The sequence below is a fragment of the Pteropus alecto genome, unplaced genomic scaffold (genome assembly GCF_000325575.1).
Source record: "Pteropus alecto unplaced genomic scaffold, ASM32557v1 scaffold66, whole genome shotgun sequence".
NCBI lineage: Eukaryota > Metazoa > Chordata > Mammalia > Chiroptera > Pteropodidae > Pteropus > Pteropus alecto.
The window spans coordinates 1,566,970-1,582,321 of NW_006438869.1; the positions used below are offsets into that span (position 1 = coordinate 1,566,970).

The 15,352-nt window shown below is 47.6% G+C and overlaps 1 protein-coding gene across 2 annotated transcripts in view; it reads right to left on the bottom strand.

Annotated features, from left to right (window-relative positions):
- Window positions 1–15,352, bottom strand: part of CTNND2 (catenin delta 2) — a 651,480-nt gene that overhangs the window by 116,152 nt on the left and 519,976 nt on the right. For both annotated transcript variants that reach the window (XM_006915865.1, XM_006915864.1), the window contains 2 exons: window positions 10,884–11,001; window positions 5,549–5,734 (listed from right to left, as the gene is read on the bottom strand). In XM_006915865.1, coding sequence (XP_006915927.1) covers window positions 5,549–5,734; window positions 10,884–11,001 — 304 coding nt within the window. The remainder of the gene's footprint in view (window positions 1–5,548; window positions 5,735–10,883; window positions 11,002–15,352) is intronic.

The window sequence follows — 15,352 nt, forward strand, 5'->3', positions numbered from 1 at the left end:
GATGATGTTTGATTTGGTCTTAAAGGTTACTTCTCCAAGTCGTGGAGGGAGAGGGGAATGCCAGCCAGAGGAACGGCATGAGCGAAAGTGTGGGACATCGGGACGGGCCAGGAAAGTGTGCGGGGAAAAGGCCTTGGACGTTCTGCCAAGACGTGTCTGTCATCGTGGAAAAAGCACGGGGCATTGACGGCACGAGCGAGGATAGAAACGAAGCGACTTTGCTGGGAAGCCGGAGCGGCCGCGACAGAGGAAGCGCCTTGCACATCTTATACCTCAAACCCTGGCATGTTAAAACGGCAAAATCACCCCTGGACTGGGCCTCGGACAACACTGTGTCCCAGAGAACCGTTTGCAAAGAGAACAAGAAAGCAGTTATTATGACTACCGGACTGATGACTACTGGACTGAAAACTAGAAACGTCGTTTAAAATTATCATCACTATGTTATATTGTCTGCACCAATAGAAATAAATGCCTTCCTTCTACTGATGCGATCATTCCCCTTCCCTTTCTCATAAATAACCGCTGTCTTTGTCTCCTAATTGGAACATTCTTTGGGCTTCGGCCCCAATCAGTGCATCCCGAATAGCTATTCCCATTGATCTCAAGTACATGCCTTTTGCCTCTCACCTTGAAAGGCCCTTTTAGTTTTCAGTTACATGTTTTACACAGAAGCATACTGCTATCGCTTTTGCGTATAAAATTTTATGATGATATAAGTGAGACTTCCTGCTAGGTATGCAGGTGGCATCTACGATGCAAGAACTAGATGGAGAAGAGCAACAACGCTGACTCTTAAACTGACCATAACTCAGCGAACTGGGAAGCAAAAGTGATCAGGAGAGATGGTCTCCCACGTGAAAATGCTGGATCAGAATCCTCTTTGAATTCTCCCAGGTTTATGTCTCCTCCCATGTGGAGATACGCATGTGTACGTCCGTGTGAATTAAAAAATTCACAAGTGATATTCAAGCTGAAAAGAGAGGTTTTGAGTTCTAGGGCATCTTGCTTGTTTTGTTTCTTGTTTTTTTTTTTTTTTTTCCTCAGCAGGTTTTCCTGTACACTGTCAAGTTCACACTGAGGAGGTCTGGCAGGCCCAGGTCTGCCCTGGCCAGCAGCCAGCCATGTCCCGTCTCCTCTAATCTATCTTTGAGTATCCACGACCCCAGGGCACCATCACAGGAGCCTTGGCCATATCCCAAATTGAAAAAGAACAACAAGAATGCTTATTTTTACAAAAGGTGGAAAAGCAAATACATCAAGTTTGTCTTCTTCTATTTTCCTGGACCTCCATCTTTGGACAGCCACCCCTACCCCGCTGAGCCAGGTGGCTGGTACAGAGCTCTGCTAAAAGGCACAGAGGACCCTGCCAGGTGAGATGTGATTCTTGGAATGACATGTAGACTGCTTTGGGGGGAGGTTCTGCCCAAAAAGGCTAGAGAAACTAGCAATTTCTTATAATTCAGCAACAGGTGCTAAACACAGAGACGAAAATTAATTAATTAATTCGCAAAGCCTTTTTTTTGGACCAGAATGTGATGCGTGGAAGGGGCTCAGAGTCTGATGATCCTAGTACGTTTCGATAGCAATCATTTCTTGAAATAAGAGTATGAATAAAGCATCTTTGCACCATATATTTTCTTGAATTATCTCTACCAGGGATCTAAAAGAAAAAGTTCCTGAAATTTTCCTTATAACTAAATCTGACCTGAAGGGTGTGATAGTATTTTCCTTAGGTACAGAATATCAGTGCCAAACCTAAGACTCAACATACATTTCTGGGATACAGCACGCTCCAGAGGCAATCATTAAACCAATCACGATTTTCATCACTTGTGCTTCCTGGTAAAATCTCTGGCTCCTGTGTCCTGGGAAGTCTCCCTTATGGGTTAGATAACCTGTCATCTTACGTAGCCCCTTGAGCCTTTCTTCAAGATGTCTTAAATTTAAGAGAAGAAAACTTGTATGTTTTTATAAGCCAACATTGACCAAATCAGTTAGTGCTTTCTTGAATATTATTTCTCCGATAGTATTTGAAAAGATTACAGGTGTAATGCCCATTTGTAAATTTGTAAATTACAAGTACAAAAAAGAATCAATCACTGTCTTCCGTCTTTGCTGTTACTGCCCTCTTTCTAGAGACACAGTCTTTTAAACATGCATAGATTTTATATTTGCAAATGTCACATATTTTACAAAACTGGCCAGGTTTCATCATATCTGTGCACGCACCTGTTTTTGTATTTCTTTCTTCCTTTTTCTCGAATCACTACATAGTCTTTAAAAACCTGACTTTACAAGCAGTGCAGATATTAAGGGATGTATGACATCTGACCATCTTTAAAGCTGTAAACCGATCGAGGTGAGTGAGATCAGTTTGTGGGGCCCTCAGGTAACTTGCCGTCTGGCTGTTAGTAGATGCAGATGGACAGCGAGAGGCCTGGGGACACGCCCATTTCTCACCTCGCTGCCATCTGGTAAGGTGATGAATCAGGCCCTTGTCCCGCTGGAGGTGGCCTGGCCTTTGATTCCTTCAGACACCTTTGTTGGAAGGGCAGCTTGCTCTCCTCAAGTGCAAACCACTGGAGGAAGTCCTCGGGGTGAAGTGCTCTCTTGGGCTGAGACTCCGGGCTGGCTCAGATGCCTGTCTCTCCCACACGGGGCACCGCCTTGACTCGATGCCCTCCCTGGGCCTGGCCAGGAGGCCCGGTGGATTTGGTGGAGGCCTCCTAGCCCTCTCCTTCTTCCCTTCATCTCAAGCCCTTCATCTCTGGGCCTCCACGCTCCTCCCCGGCCCAGGCTTTTGAGCTTTGCCTTCCTTCCATCGGTCGTTAAATGCAAGAGTTTTTACTTTTGACTTTTTATATAGATGGAACTTGACAACACACACTCAAATGGATTTTTCAAACCAGCATGACTATTACCCTCATTAAGTTTGATACTTAATTTTCAGGCGCTTCAAAATATTTTCATATTAGAGTGAGCCCAGTTAAAAAGGCTTTAAAAAAAACTATCACTTGATTGAAGCCATAACTTTGAAGCTTCTTTATAAACAACAATATTCTACTGTATTGTAACTTATAGCAGTTACAATAAAACTTTCTTGAAGAAATCATTTTTTCCTTAGAGGCTATTGTAAGAAAAAAACAGGACAAACGACCCATATTAATTTGCATTTAGACTCTGGCAAAAATCACAAAATTGTCCTGATCACCTTGTTAAGAGTCGGCAGATGGACATGAACAGATAGGAGACCTTTGCTGTCTGGCCATGGCTTCTTTCTCATGATGTTGACAAGATCCTTGTCACCTGTCTGGTGACAACTTCACCTTTCTCAACTCAGGAAAGAGCTCATTGATGTCATAACATAGGACGAGAAGGGCAGCGTTCTACGCCTGGCAAGTAGCTTACTCCAAGGTCTCCTGCAGGTGGCTAACAGCTTTAAGGTGGGGCCCTATCTCGGGGTGAAGTCCGTGAACGTTCTCTCCTGACCCCACTTCCCAGGACCCTATCACTCCTAATCTCATCTGTCAATAGAGAGACTTCAGGGCACATGGGTGCCCCTTGGAAAGGTGGAGCAAGGGTTCAGGATTCAGGGCGGAATCTTACTAATGAGACACCAGTGACAGGCACTGGGGCCATCGGAAAGATGCACTTCGGAATCTGAGCAGCAGACGAGAGAGAAAACCTTGAAATTAGAGGGGATTTGGTCTCCGTTTAAAGTTTTTTCAGTCAAGGCAAAACACCATATTAAGGCAATTTTCTCAGTCCGCCTTTGGAACTGCCGGGGCCCATCTGGGGGTTCTGACTCCTCCGGGGGCAGGCGAGACCAGGGGGTTGTGACCACGCGCAGACTGAGAACTGAATTCCTGCCCACATGCGGTTCCCCGTTTGCCCTTTACTGTGCTCGCTCCCTTTCCAGAAGAAAGCGGTGTAGGGTCTGGGCCCGAGGTTATCATACTGCTGCAAAAGGAAACCATGAGAGCCCATTATACCTTTGTTAGGCCATGTTTAGTTTATCGGACACTGAAAATGTTCGGAACCCATCACGGCCTGGCTCCCTTAAGCACCAGGTAGGAAAACTGAGGTATCTGCCATCACTTAGTATAACGCCTGGCACACAGGAGATTTTCAATAAACACCTGGTGGCTGACGACTGTATTCCCCGGATGGGAAGGTTGACTTAGGAACGACTGCTCTTTCAAAAGGCTCCTATGACTCAGGACACGGAGCAGAGACCCAGGGCACAGACCCAGGGCGGGAGAAAACGCAAGGCTGGGAACTTAGTTCTCAGAGTGAAAGGTCATATTGAAGAGGCAACGCGCATGTGTCTCCTAAATTACAGGTGTGTTTAAACTGGAACACACAGAGCCAGGTGTAGAAGCACCTGGAGCAGCCTCAGGGCCCACAAACAGCCAGAGAACTGGAGCCTACAAAGATGCAAACACTGCCGTATTCAAGTCAAATTTAGGAATTATATTTACGAACGCGTTCGCATTATCCTTACTCTTCATAAAGTAGTTCCTTTAACCCTTACTCTAGGTGAAATGACTCCTAAAAGAGTTTCAAAAATGGCGTGCCATGAGCCAAATAGATACGTTGCATATCTATTTTGAATGAAAACCCTGGTGAGAGTGTTGTAGGTTCTCTTGGGCTTTCTCAGTCGTCCAAGGCTGGGGACAGCCGGATCTGGGTCCGGAGGACCCCAAGCAGCTGAGATCTGACCAGTGTCCAAAGGAAAGGTGGACGTATAATCAGTGTGGGGGGGAGGGGGAGGCTGGACCTGTGACCAGTGTCTGGGAGGATGGGGCAAATCTGGTGGCAGGAAGGACATTGCTTCCCCCTGCTCCCTTACCTGGGGGCCCGCTAGCTGAGGCGTTCGGCTTTCCAGAGGCCCCAGGGAGAGGGGTGGAGGTTATTCCGACTCCTCCAAGGCGGAGGGTCGCTGCCTATCAGCCTGCACTTCACAGCAGGACAACCACTTCCAGCTGCCCCGGGTGAAGCCTACTCGTCTTGCAGAGGCCTCTCCAGCTGGGCAGCTTCCTGCATTCATCAGAGTTGCTCCCCGCCCCCAAACTAAGGACTGTGATTCTCTGACTGCCACCTCCATGTCCCCCACACAGTCAGGGCAAGGTCGCATCTCCGAACATTTCAAAACGTGCTGTAAAATCCATGCCCGATTTCCGTGTTTCTCGTAAGCTTTTCGCGGACCGCATCGACCCCCTGCATCTGCTGCCCGCGAGGCACCTGCCCGGCGCCCACAAGGACCCGACACCTGCGCGCTAAGCTGCAGCGGCACCTGGTCTGACTGTGCGCGCGGGTCCCAGGGCGCCTGCCTGGGCCCCCCCCGTGGCTCTTTCTCTTTTTTAAAATTTCCTGTCTCAACGCAGCAGGACGCGGCGGAGTCCTTGAACGTTCCTCTGTCCCGGCTGTGAAATTCCCCCAGGACCACCGTGCAGACGCGGCAGCGGCGTCGCGGAGCGCGGGGACCCCGCACCTAGACACGCGGGAGGGGACACGCGCGCGCAGCGGCGAGCGGCCGCATCACCTGGTCTTGCGATTTCTTCTTCTTCTTCTTCTTTCCCCAGCACCCGGAGCTCTCGGCGTCTTTGCCGTTGGCCTCCCCGCAGAGCAGCCCGTCTAGCTCGTCCGTGCCCACGTGCTGTCCCTGAGACGTCTCCGCCGCCAGCCGGTACGACAGGTTCCTTAAAATGCACACACAGTTTTCAACGGTCTACGGAACCCAAAAAAAGAAGGAAACAGAAAGTGAATGGATAAAAAACGACCAGCACTCCACCCAGAAAAGCAAGCGGTCCTCATACACCTCTCTCTGTGGATGTACTGAGCTGCAGGTTCCCGAAGGACGCCCCCTGACGCTAGCCTCACGCCGGCCGCAGTGCAGAGAGCTTAGAAAGGCTTGGAAAGGTCTCAGGGCCTTTTCTCCCTCAAAAAACAACTTATCAACAAGAGTTGCTTCTATAAACAGCTGCATTGTTGGCTGAAATTCGCTTGTGAGTGTGGAAGAGCCCACGACCTCAAGAGGTCCCAGAGGCTGTCTGCTTACAGATGTCTCCTGCATGGGACCCAGGCACAGAATCACCAAGAGCATGGATAACCAGATTTCCATCAGCTCTGGAAAGGTGACGCTAAGGTCTACTGTGCAACAGGGTGTTTTCCGGGAGAAAAAATGGTACACGCCAGGTGTGTCCCAGGCAAGCGAAGCATGACGTTTGCAAGTCATTGGTTTTGAGATGGCTGGTGCTCTGATTGTCTCAGTAGGGGGGTGAAACAGTGCTTAAGGACGCGTGTTGCAGAGCTGGACACTGGTAGAACCCTAGGGCTCTGACGACTGGCTGTGTGACTTAGACGAGGCCCCTGACGTCTCCGTGGCTCCCTAACTTGCACCGCCATGGTCATCACTGTACCCATGTTTTAGTGTGCTGGGTGGATTAGGTGAGCTAGAGCATGTGCATGTGGTAGGCAGAATAATGTCTGCTCCCCCTGCCCCACCCCACAAGATGCCCATATCTTCATCTCTGGAGCCTGTGAACATGTCAGTTTATGTGGTGGCGGGACTGAGGTCCCAGGTGGAATTAAGCTTGCCAATCTGGTGACCTTCAGATGGGGTGGTGACCCTGGGTGATCCAGGCGGGCCCATGCAATCAGGAGGATCCTGTAAGTGGAACAGGAAGACGGAGGAGTTGTGAGGGGGACATGACCTGCCACTGCTGGCTGTAGAGATGGAGGAAGGGGCCACGAGCCAAGGAATGCTGGCGGCCTCTAGAAGCCGTGAAAGGCAAGGAAACGGCTTCTCTCCTAGAGCCTTCAGAAGGAGTGCAGCCCTGTCGATACGTTGATTTTAGCCCGACAAGACCCATTTCGGACTGGTAATCTCTAAAATGGTAAGATAATAAATTTGTGTTTCTAAGCCACCGCATGGTGGCGATTTCTTACAGCGGCAACAGGAAGCGAAACTGTTGTTTACGTACGGGGAAGAGCTTCTCGAATGCACTGAAGTCCACGTAAGGAACAGTGGCGGAGAAAGCATCACTTGCAGATCCAAGGCATGTGACTTTGAGCCCGGCTCTGCCATGTAATGAGCTGTGACCTTGCTGTGTGCACAAGGTTAAATCTCTCTGTGATTCTATTTCCTACTGCCAAACTCCATCGCACTGGAGATTAGGTTTCAATATGTGAATTTGTTTTTTGGAGGGGAGGCACACGTTCAGCCCAAGGCATCAAACTTTTGACCTTTGCTCTGGATTTGAAGAACCACGTGATGAAGGGGGGAAAAAAATACCCGATCTAAAAAAAGGACAAAATAATGGTGGAAAAAAATTGAACTGGGGTCACTTTTATTTTTAAAAGCATGCCAATCATTTTTCAGGCACCTACTGCGTGACAGCCACCAATTCAAGGCAAAGGACATCAGTCCATATTACAGATGAAGGTGACACGGTCCAAAGCTGTTGGTAGGTCATACCAGACTGTGCCACTTGTCCCCAGTCTTGGACTGGGGACAGTGAGGGCGGGACTGGGCACCAGATTGGAATCCGGTACAAGGCAGCATGTATCTTTGACTTGACTATGGAGACATGCAAATCACCCAGGGAAAACTGGTTTTCGGGATCTATCTCTGGAGCCTTGCCATTCTAGACCTTTCTTGTCAGCTTTTCAAGGTTTCATGGCTGCTAATCCCATAGGCTTTGAGTCAACTTGATTTTCTATTCCAAGCATCCTCTCGGTATCAAAAAAGCACCAGCATGAAAGCAGGTAAACATAGGACGATGCATGAAAGAGGGAAAAAATCCCTCCCGGAAAGGAAAACGTTATGGCCTAAGTCAGAACGATTTTTTAAATCAGTGCAAACTGGTTTTTCTTACATCAAAGACTTGGAAGAATAAACTTCCTTCTCATCTCGCTGTTCGTCTTCCCCGGGGGCCTCTCTGTGCCTCTGTTTAACAAAGGACAACTGAGGACAACATCTGCCGTTTGGGGAAATGCTTTGTGATCTACCTGTGGCTGGGTGATGATTTAGGGAGAGGCTGGACAGCGCGAGAGAAAGTGGGGACGGGTCAGGCGGGGAGGCGAGGAGGGGGTGTCCAGAGGACACCATGGGCCAGGAAGGCCACAGGGATTGAATGAATCTTAACCTCTCCTCCCCCCACCCCCCATTCCCTCGTTAAGTTTGGTTTTGGAGAATTACAATTCAAGCACTTTTCTCTAAAGGGACAGGAAAAGGGACAGATAAAAGACAGCCACTGCCTTTCTTTGGGATTCAAGCAAAAGGCATGTGGCAGCTGGTGGTTTTGCTTCTGACATCCATTGCTGTCAACAATGCTTTTAGCAGTTCCTTGTGGTCACCAGGGTCAGTTTGCCTCCTTATTTTCTATTAGAAAGGGCTAATTTGGAAGTTGTCCGAAGACTGCTCTGCCATATGTTACCCATTCAACAAACGTCCCAGTGACAGGAGCTGAGCTGAGAGCTTGCATGAAATCCAGGCTCTTATTCATTAACTCCGTTGGCCTTAAAGAGAACACGGACTCATTTTTTTCCCCTTCTAACTTGTCATTGTGAAAGCTTACAAGTGGCCAAGCAGAGGGCTGAGTGGAAAATTAGGGGACAATAATATGTCAAGACTCAAGAGCATATCCTGGCCAGCAAAGCCTTGATCTTTCCCACAGCTATGAAACCCTCCTTGTGACAAAGTTGAGGTCGCTCAGGCACGGTCCCCTAGTCAGTGGGAGGTGGAGATGGCACATCCACCAGCCTATTCTGATGCAGAGTGTGGTGCTCCGGCTGCTCCGTCAGGAATACCCGATGATCCAAATCTCATGGAGCTTGACTGTTGCGATGATTCCAATTTCCTTTTTGGAGGAAAATGCAGAATTTAAGAGAGGATCTCGAAGGTCTTCCAAGAGTTTTAGGAGTCCGGTCATCTGCTCTATCATAAAAAAAGGAATGCGTGCCTCATGGCACAGTGGTTTTGACCCAGGCTCCCGAAGGCTGCCATGGACACTTGGCCAAGGCCGCAGGCTACTGACTTTATTTTCGACTGCAAGGCTCAGGCAGCATTAAAACCCTCCCAGTATCCATTCCAGTTAGAGGCTGCGTGTCTCAATGCCTCAGTCTTTACCACTCTGAATACACAGATCCTGGCGTTGTGGCTTCAGTGAATTACCTGGCTCTTTTTAAAAATCACGTGTCTATCATGTTAACAGGCATCTGGAAATACTCAAGACATCTTGACCGGTCACTTCTTTAGAGACCAAATTTCCTGTTGATGATATGAAAATGGCCATTAAGGGTGTTTGCAAGAGGGGTCGATAAAATTTTTATTCCGTCATATTCTGTCTTGGAAACCGATGACATGTATGTGGTAAATGAATGAACGCGACGTAACCGAGTGGCAGCGATAAGTTGACAAACAGTGTCCGTAACTGGAGTCCACTAGGACTCAGGGGTGAAGTCTCAGAAGACATTGTTAACCTAAAACCTAGGGAGTGGGCTCAGGCGTGTCATTTCCTAAATCTCTCAGTCACTCTACTATGTCGTGAGGCTGAGAAGTGCTATGCTAGATCATCCCCCACGCCGGTCAGTAACCAAATGGACAAAAAATAAAATCACTCTTATTTGTTCTTTATCTGACTTCGCAACTACATTACATTACACCATATCCCCTCAGTGTATCTACTGAGGTGAGCTTTTACTCCAAGACGCATGTCGAAGCACCCGGGGACCAGAGTTAGACCCTTCGCTTCAGAGGGTGGTGGTGGGTCCCAGGAACATTCCTGAACTCTCCAAAGGCAAATCTAATGAACAGTGGGCACTGGAAACCACAGGATTAAGGTATGCTGCACAAGCAGGGCCAATTTGCTCCCCATGGGACCACATGTGACAATGTCTGGAGACATTTCTGTTTGTAACATCTAGTGGGGTGGGGTGAGGATGCTCCTGGCATCCAGTGAGTAAGGGTCAGGGTTGCCGCTTAGCATCCTATACTGCACAGGACAGTACCCCGCTCCCCCACTGCGCAGAGTCACCTGCACAGAACAGCACCCCACACAGAGGCACCTGCACAGGACAGTCCCCCACCACACAGAGTCACCTGCGCAGGACAGTCCCCCACCACACAGAGTCACTTGGCCCAAAACATCAGCAGTGTGACTCCTGAGAAACTAAGGTATCATATTTATCACATGAATTAGCTTAAAAGCAGCAGTAAACTCTGTGTTTATATCAGGATATTATGAAGTTACTTCAGAAATTGATATTTAGGGAGAATCAAAACTAATCAAAAGACAAATTAAGGTAAAAGAAAATAGCTCAAACACTGGAAAAGCCCATCGAATTCTATTTTGGTTTGTGAATGAAAACATTGCTAGACCCTGTGATAAATATGTTGACAGCCTCATTTATTTCGCGTTTTGACAGCATTTATTTAGACTTCATCTGGCATTTTTTAAATGACATTTGATACAATTCACAGTCATTAAAAAGCTAACTTGTAGGAAAGAAGGTTATTGAAATCTCAGGTAGTTTTAATATTTCTTTTTCTTTTGAAAGTGGATTTCATAAAATAAACCCAGAAGCTTGTGGGTACTGTGGTATGCAAGAGTTCATATACTCATTTGTTTTTTTTTAAACACCTGTGGTTCGAGGAACTTAAAACGATCTAAATTTTTCCCCATTACTAATCCAGAACTAAGTGCCTCGTTCTCGGCTAGGATTAGAAGTGCCGTGTAGGAAATGCTGGAGACCAAGACAGATTTCAGAGTGAGAGTATTAAACACAGCGCTCGCCCTCCACTGCTGTCAGCTGCTGCTTCGTCCCTTGGGCATCTTTATTCTCTAAGATGCTTAATCTACGCGAACACAACACACCTTGCTATCGATCTCGCTGCTCCCGAGTGCAGACTGGATCACGTAGAGCAGGGCATCGGTGAGGCCCTCGCACTCTCGCATCCTCCTGCGGGCTTCTTCTCCGGCCGAGCTGACATTCCTGCAAAGCAAGAGGACCCATTAGTCACCTTCTGGGTGCTCACCAGAACGTTCTTCCACGCACGCCGCCTCTCCTAGTTTTAAAGAGGACACTGTGCTTGCCTTTTCAGGTTTATCAAAAATGTAGTTCGAATGAGTAGGGATGTGCCTTCACCACATTCGACTACTTCATCGAATGCAGCCTGGACCTGGGAACGTCACAGGCATCTGTAACGCAAGTCGGGAAATGGAGAAGGCAGAATTCCACACGCGATCCGCGAGGGGCCCGTGACTTCCTTCACCATTGACGAAGGAACCAGAAACTCTGAGTCAAAGGATCCTTCCTCTTTGAGAAGTGTGAGACGTTCTTCAAAGACGGAGCTTCTAACTTCCTGAAATATTTTAGAGGTCTAACCCTGCCTCAAAAAGACACCTACTGTGGTCTCTCCAGAAATAAACTTCTAGGAATTGATTCTAAGAACACAGTGCGGGGCCTCTGGGGGAATTTAGCCATAGGGATGCCCACGCCACTTTTATAGGCAGGAATTAAGCAAGCTCCTTCCTGGTCCGGCACATGCTATTGTAATGTGATGCACGGCTGGGAAGCAGAGAGATTTTCCAGACCTATAAAAAGCACAGTTATTCCCAGTCGAAGGTCGTGACCCTTTGGGGTGCTTTTAGTTACTCCACCACCTGAAAGTGGGTTCTTCATCTCCTAACCTTGGCTGGGATTTGGCTCCAGTTGAGGGTCTGCAGGGCCTGACATTCTGACAGCACAGCCAGTGGAGGGGTACTGGAGGAGGTGGCTTCATGGAGGGACGATGAAGAATTTAAGAAACAGTGCGGAAGGATGATGGAACGAGAGGTCTAGGTTGGGCAATGGCCCTTGAACGTGGGCCAGCCAGAACCGCCCAGAGGGAGCGCCCAGGCAGACTGCAGGCCCACCCTGGGGCGCTGGTGGAGTGGGAGAATTTGCATATTTAGGGGTGCCAATTTTGAGAATTACTACTCTAGCTCTAACTGCAGAGGGAAGGCTTGGGTGGGGAGGGCAGTGCTTCTCGCTGACTGCCCGGTGCAGCCACCTGGCAGATCCTCAGGAAGAGCCTGCAGCAGAATCTGCGTAGGACAAACCCACACACCCACACTGTAATGAACACATGTATTCTCATCAAAACGGCCTTCACTGTTACGCTTCATTCTGTTTTATAGATGAGAAAACTGAGGCTCAAGGAGGCTGTCCGAGGCACATCGGCAGCAGTGAAGAAGCCAGGTCTTCAAAGGTGAAGAAAGCAAGGGTGTGGTGTACAACATGGATGGGCTATTTTTTTTTTTTTTAAGGAATTAAAATAAGATAGGACTAATGTTAAAATGCTACTGACCATAAATGTTTTCTTTGATATCTAAAGAATTCTGTGAAACATGTTTAAATAGGATCTATTGGTGTTTTAATATAATAATGGGAAAGGTTATTCAATTCAAATGAGTATTTTTGGCATTTGCTGATCTTATTATGCAAACCAAATTCCTCAGTTTCTTAGATAATACAACTGGGCAAATGCTGACAGCCTTTTTAGGCAAAGTGTTATAGAGTCCACCCTAGGTGGCCAGCCACGGTTCTGACATTGCCCTGGGAAGTGGGGAGAACCAACTCCTGCGGGGGAGGAAGCGGGGAGAGGCAGGCTGGTCTTCTACACGAGGGCGGGCTTTACAAGGGAGCATTTTTAGGCCATTCCTCCTTGAAGTGATTTTCACCAGGTTGAGCACTGAAGCTGTGAAGAGTTATAGGTTTATCAAAAATTCCAATCAGATCTCTTTGGCCACAAGAAGGCTGGGTGGCGACGAGACGTGTGATTGTGTCTTATGTCTCGCCTCTTTGTCCTTGGACGAGGTCCTGTCTCCACGGAGAGAATGATGGGATTTAAACTTGACAGAGCCTTAGGGGTAGCTTGCAGGCTCCCTTGTCTGAAACCCTCAGCCAGGAATGGTCAGTCTTCCCTGGCTTCATCACGGGGGTGGCTGCCTCCGATTCACAAATAAACTTCATAACGATTGGCTAATTCTCACTGATAATCAATGCTGGGCAGGGCCAACCAATGGGAAGGATCAGAAATGAACAACTTTGTCAGCAGTATAAATTGTCAATATTAATATGGGCAGACTTCATTATTCTAGTTTCTTTTTGTCTAGTCTCTTCCAAAATTAGAAGTTATTAACTGGTTACTATATTAGAACGTGTAAGGTATTAAAAAATGAGAAAGATTAATAATAAGTTAGGGTCCCTTCAGAAAAAATGACTGGGACACACAAACGCATAACACATGCACGCGACACACACACCCCCTACGATTCGGGGAGGAGGTAGTTACAAGTGTCTGCAGGTGAATGAAGATCAACGTATTTTTAAGCAGACTGAGGTATGTGTATGTCTCTTTGTCAATGGATCACAGTGTCCTACAAGCCTTCGGGCTGGGTTTCCATTCTTAATCAACCATTTCTGAACAAGTGAAACCCATCGTGAGCAACTCTGGTTTTACACTCTGCGGGAGAGAAAGGCTTTCTTTTTTCCCTTTTCCCCAAACGTGAGGACTACTGTACCATTCATGCTTCGCTGTTCAAAAATAAGAAACTCAATAACCTTGTGTGTTGATCACTGAACGGTTAGCTGTAATTACGGTCCCAAGGAAGTGTCTGACAATGAGCCAATGTCCAACCTACACGGTCCCCCCTCCCCTTGTACGGAAACCATGTCCTGCCCATCTTGAGGGAGGTGATGTTCCTATCTGGCTAGAAACTGGTACAGCAAAATACTCTGCATCGACATAACATTAAAACGAATATTTGTAGCTTATTTATAAAAAACCGCAATGATGGTATAATATCTTTTCCTTAGAAGTAATTTTTACGATCTCGCTTGAATTGTCGTTTGATATGTCACTTGGAAATTTCTGCTTAAAGTAGATGCTCTAATCGTTTTATCTAACAGATAAAAAAAAGTGAAACTTTTTGTATTAACACTGAAAAGATAAACTACCTCTTACAATCTCTTTCATTCAACTGTGACTAGTTGCGCTGCTTTGCTTCCTCTGTCTTGGGTGCCGGTTGACACCTCATTCTCTAAGCTTCCATCACACACTGTGCTTATTTAAGACGAATTCAATACGTGGGGCTCGCTGGATCCACAGTGGAACTCACACTTACGTTCACATGAATGACCATATAGCATTTTACACAAAAGACTTCATTCTACATGTGTTTACTTCAAACACCTGTTTACTTCAGAGAGACAGCCAGCCCATGCGGGATCAAATTACAGAGAAAACCAGGGAAGAGATTTTTAGCAATCACTCGATTTGAAATTAGCTTCTCCCTTCCCCACAATCCCCTCGCTCTTGGAATTTCCCTTATTTAGCCCCATTTATTTTGTACTGGAATTATTTAGGCTGTGACCCTATGGCTGCATTGGGGCCTTCTGGAGGGCAGAAGGCATGCTGTCATTATGTGCACACCCAGCATGCAGCTGGGTGTCCCAGGTGCTCCGTGCGAGTTGGCTATTACGTGTGCTTTCAGCTCTTGGGTGGACTGGGATTCGTGTGCAGGCCACCTCTGTGCTCCGTGCTCACTGGATCAGTGTCACGTGTCTGTCACACCATTTAAATGCCGGCACTTTATGCTGTGGTTTGTGCTCTGCCACTACAATCCCCATCCTGGGTAAGAAAAACAAAAAGCAATTGTATACAGCATACGACGCGGGGAGTAAACTTGTTTAGGATGAGATGTGAGCTCTCCTATGGTTGTTGGTAACATGAACCACACACACCGCGCTGGAGCGGACGGCACAGTGTTACCGCCCGGAGCGCATCGGGTCCAGTGTCCCGCCATCGTCACGGCCAGGTTCGTGGAAAGCTTTCTGGCTCAAGACCAGCTCGTCTTCCTGTGTTACCCGTTCCCTCCTCTCCTCTCCACCCCACCTTGACCTTTATGCCGCGGCCTCCATTGGGGTCATCTCATACCACGCCCACCACGTCCCCAAGGTCGTTCGGCGAATAAGGTAGATCTGTAGGTACCATCGTGAGAAGAGGAAGCGATACCCTTGAAGGATAGAAGCGAGTTACCTGCGGAACCACCACGGTCAACACCAGCAGCATAGCCGCACGGTGATTTACACGAGTCAGAGATAACCTTAAATGATAAGCACCGGGGGGTACGGTGATGTCCTTTGAGGATGAGGAAGGAAAGAGCGAGGACGCTCACTTTTACTTATGTATTTCCTCCATCGTTTTAAGACTTGTACGTTAGTTTTAGATTAAAAAAAAAAAATCGACGACGAAGAATAAAACACAAGGTCAGGACTGCTGTGAAACCTGTCACTCTTT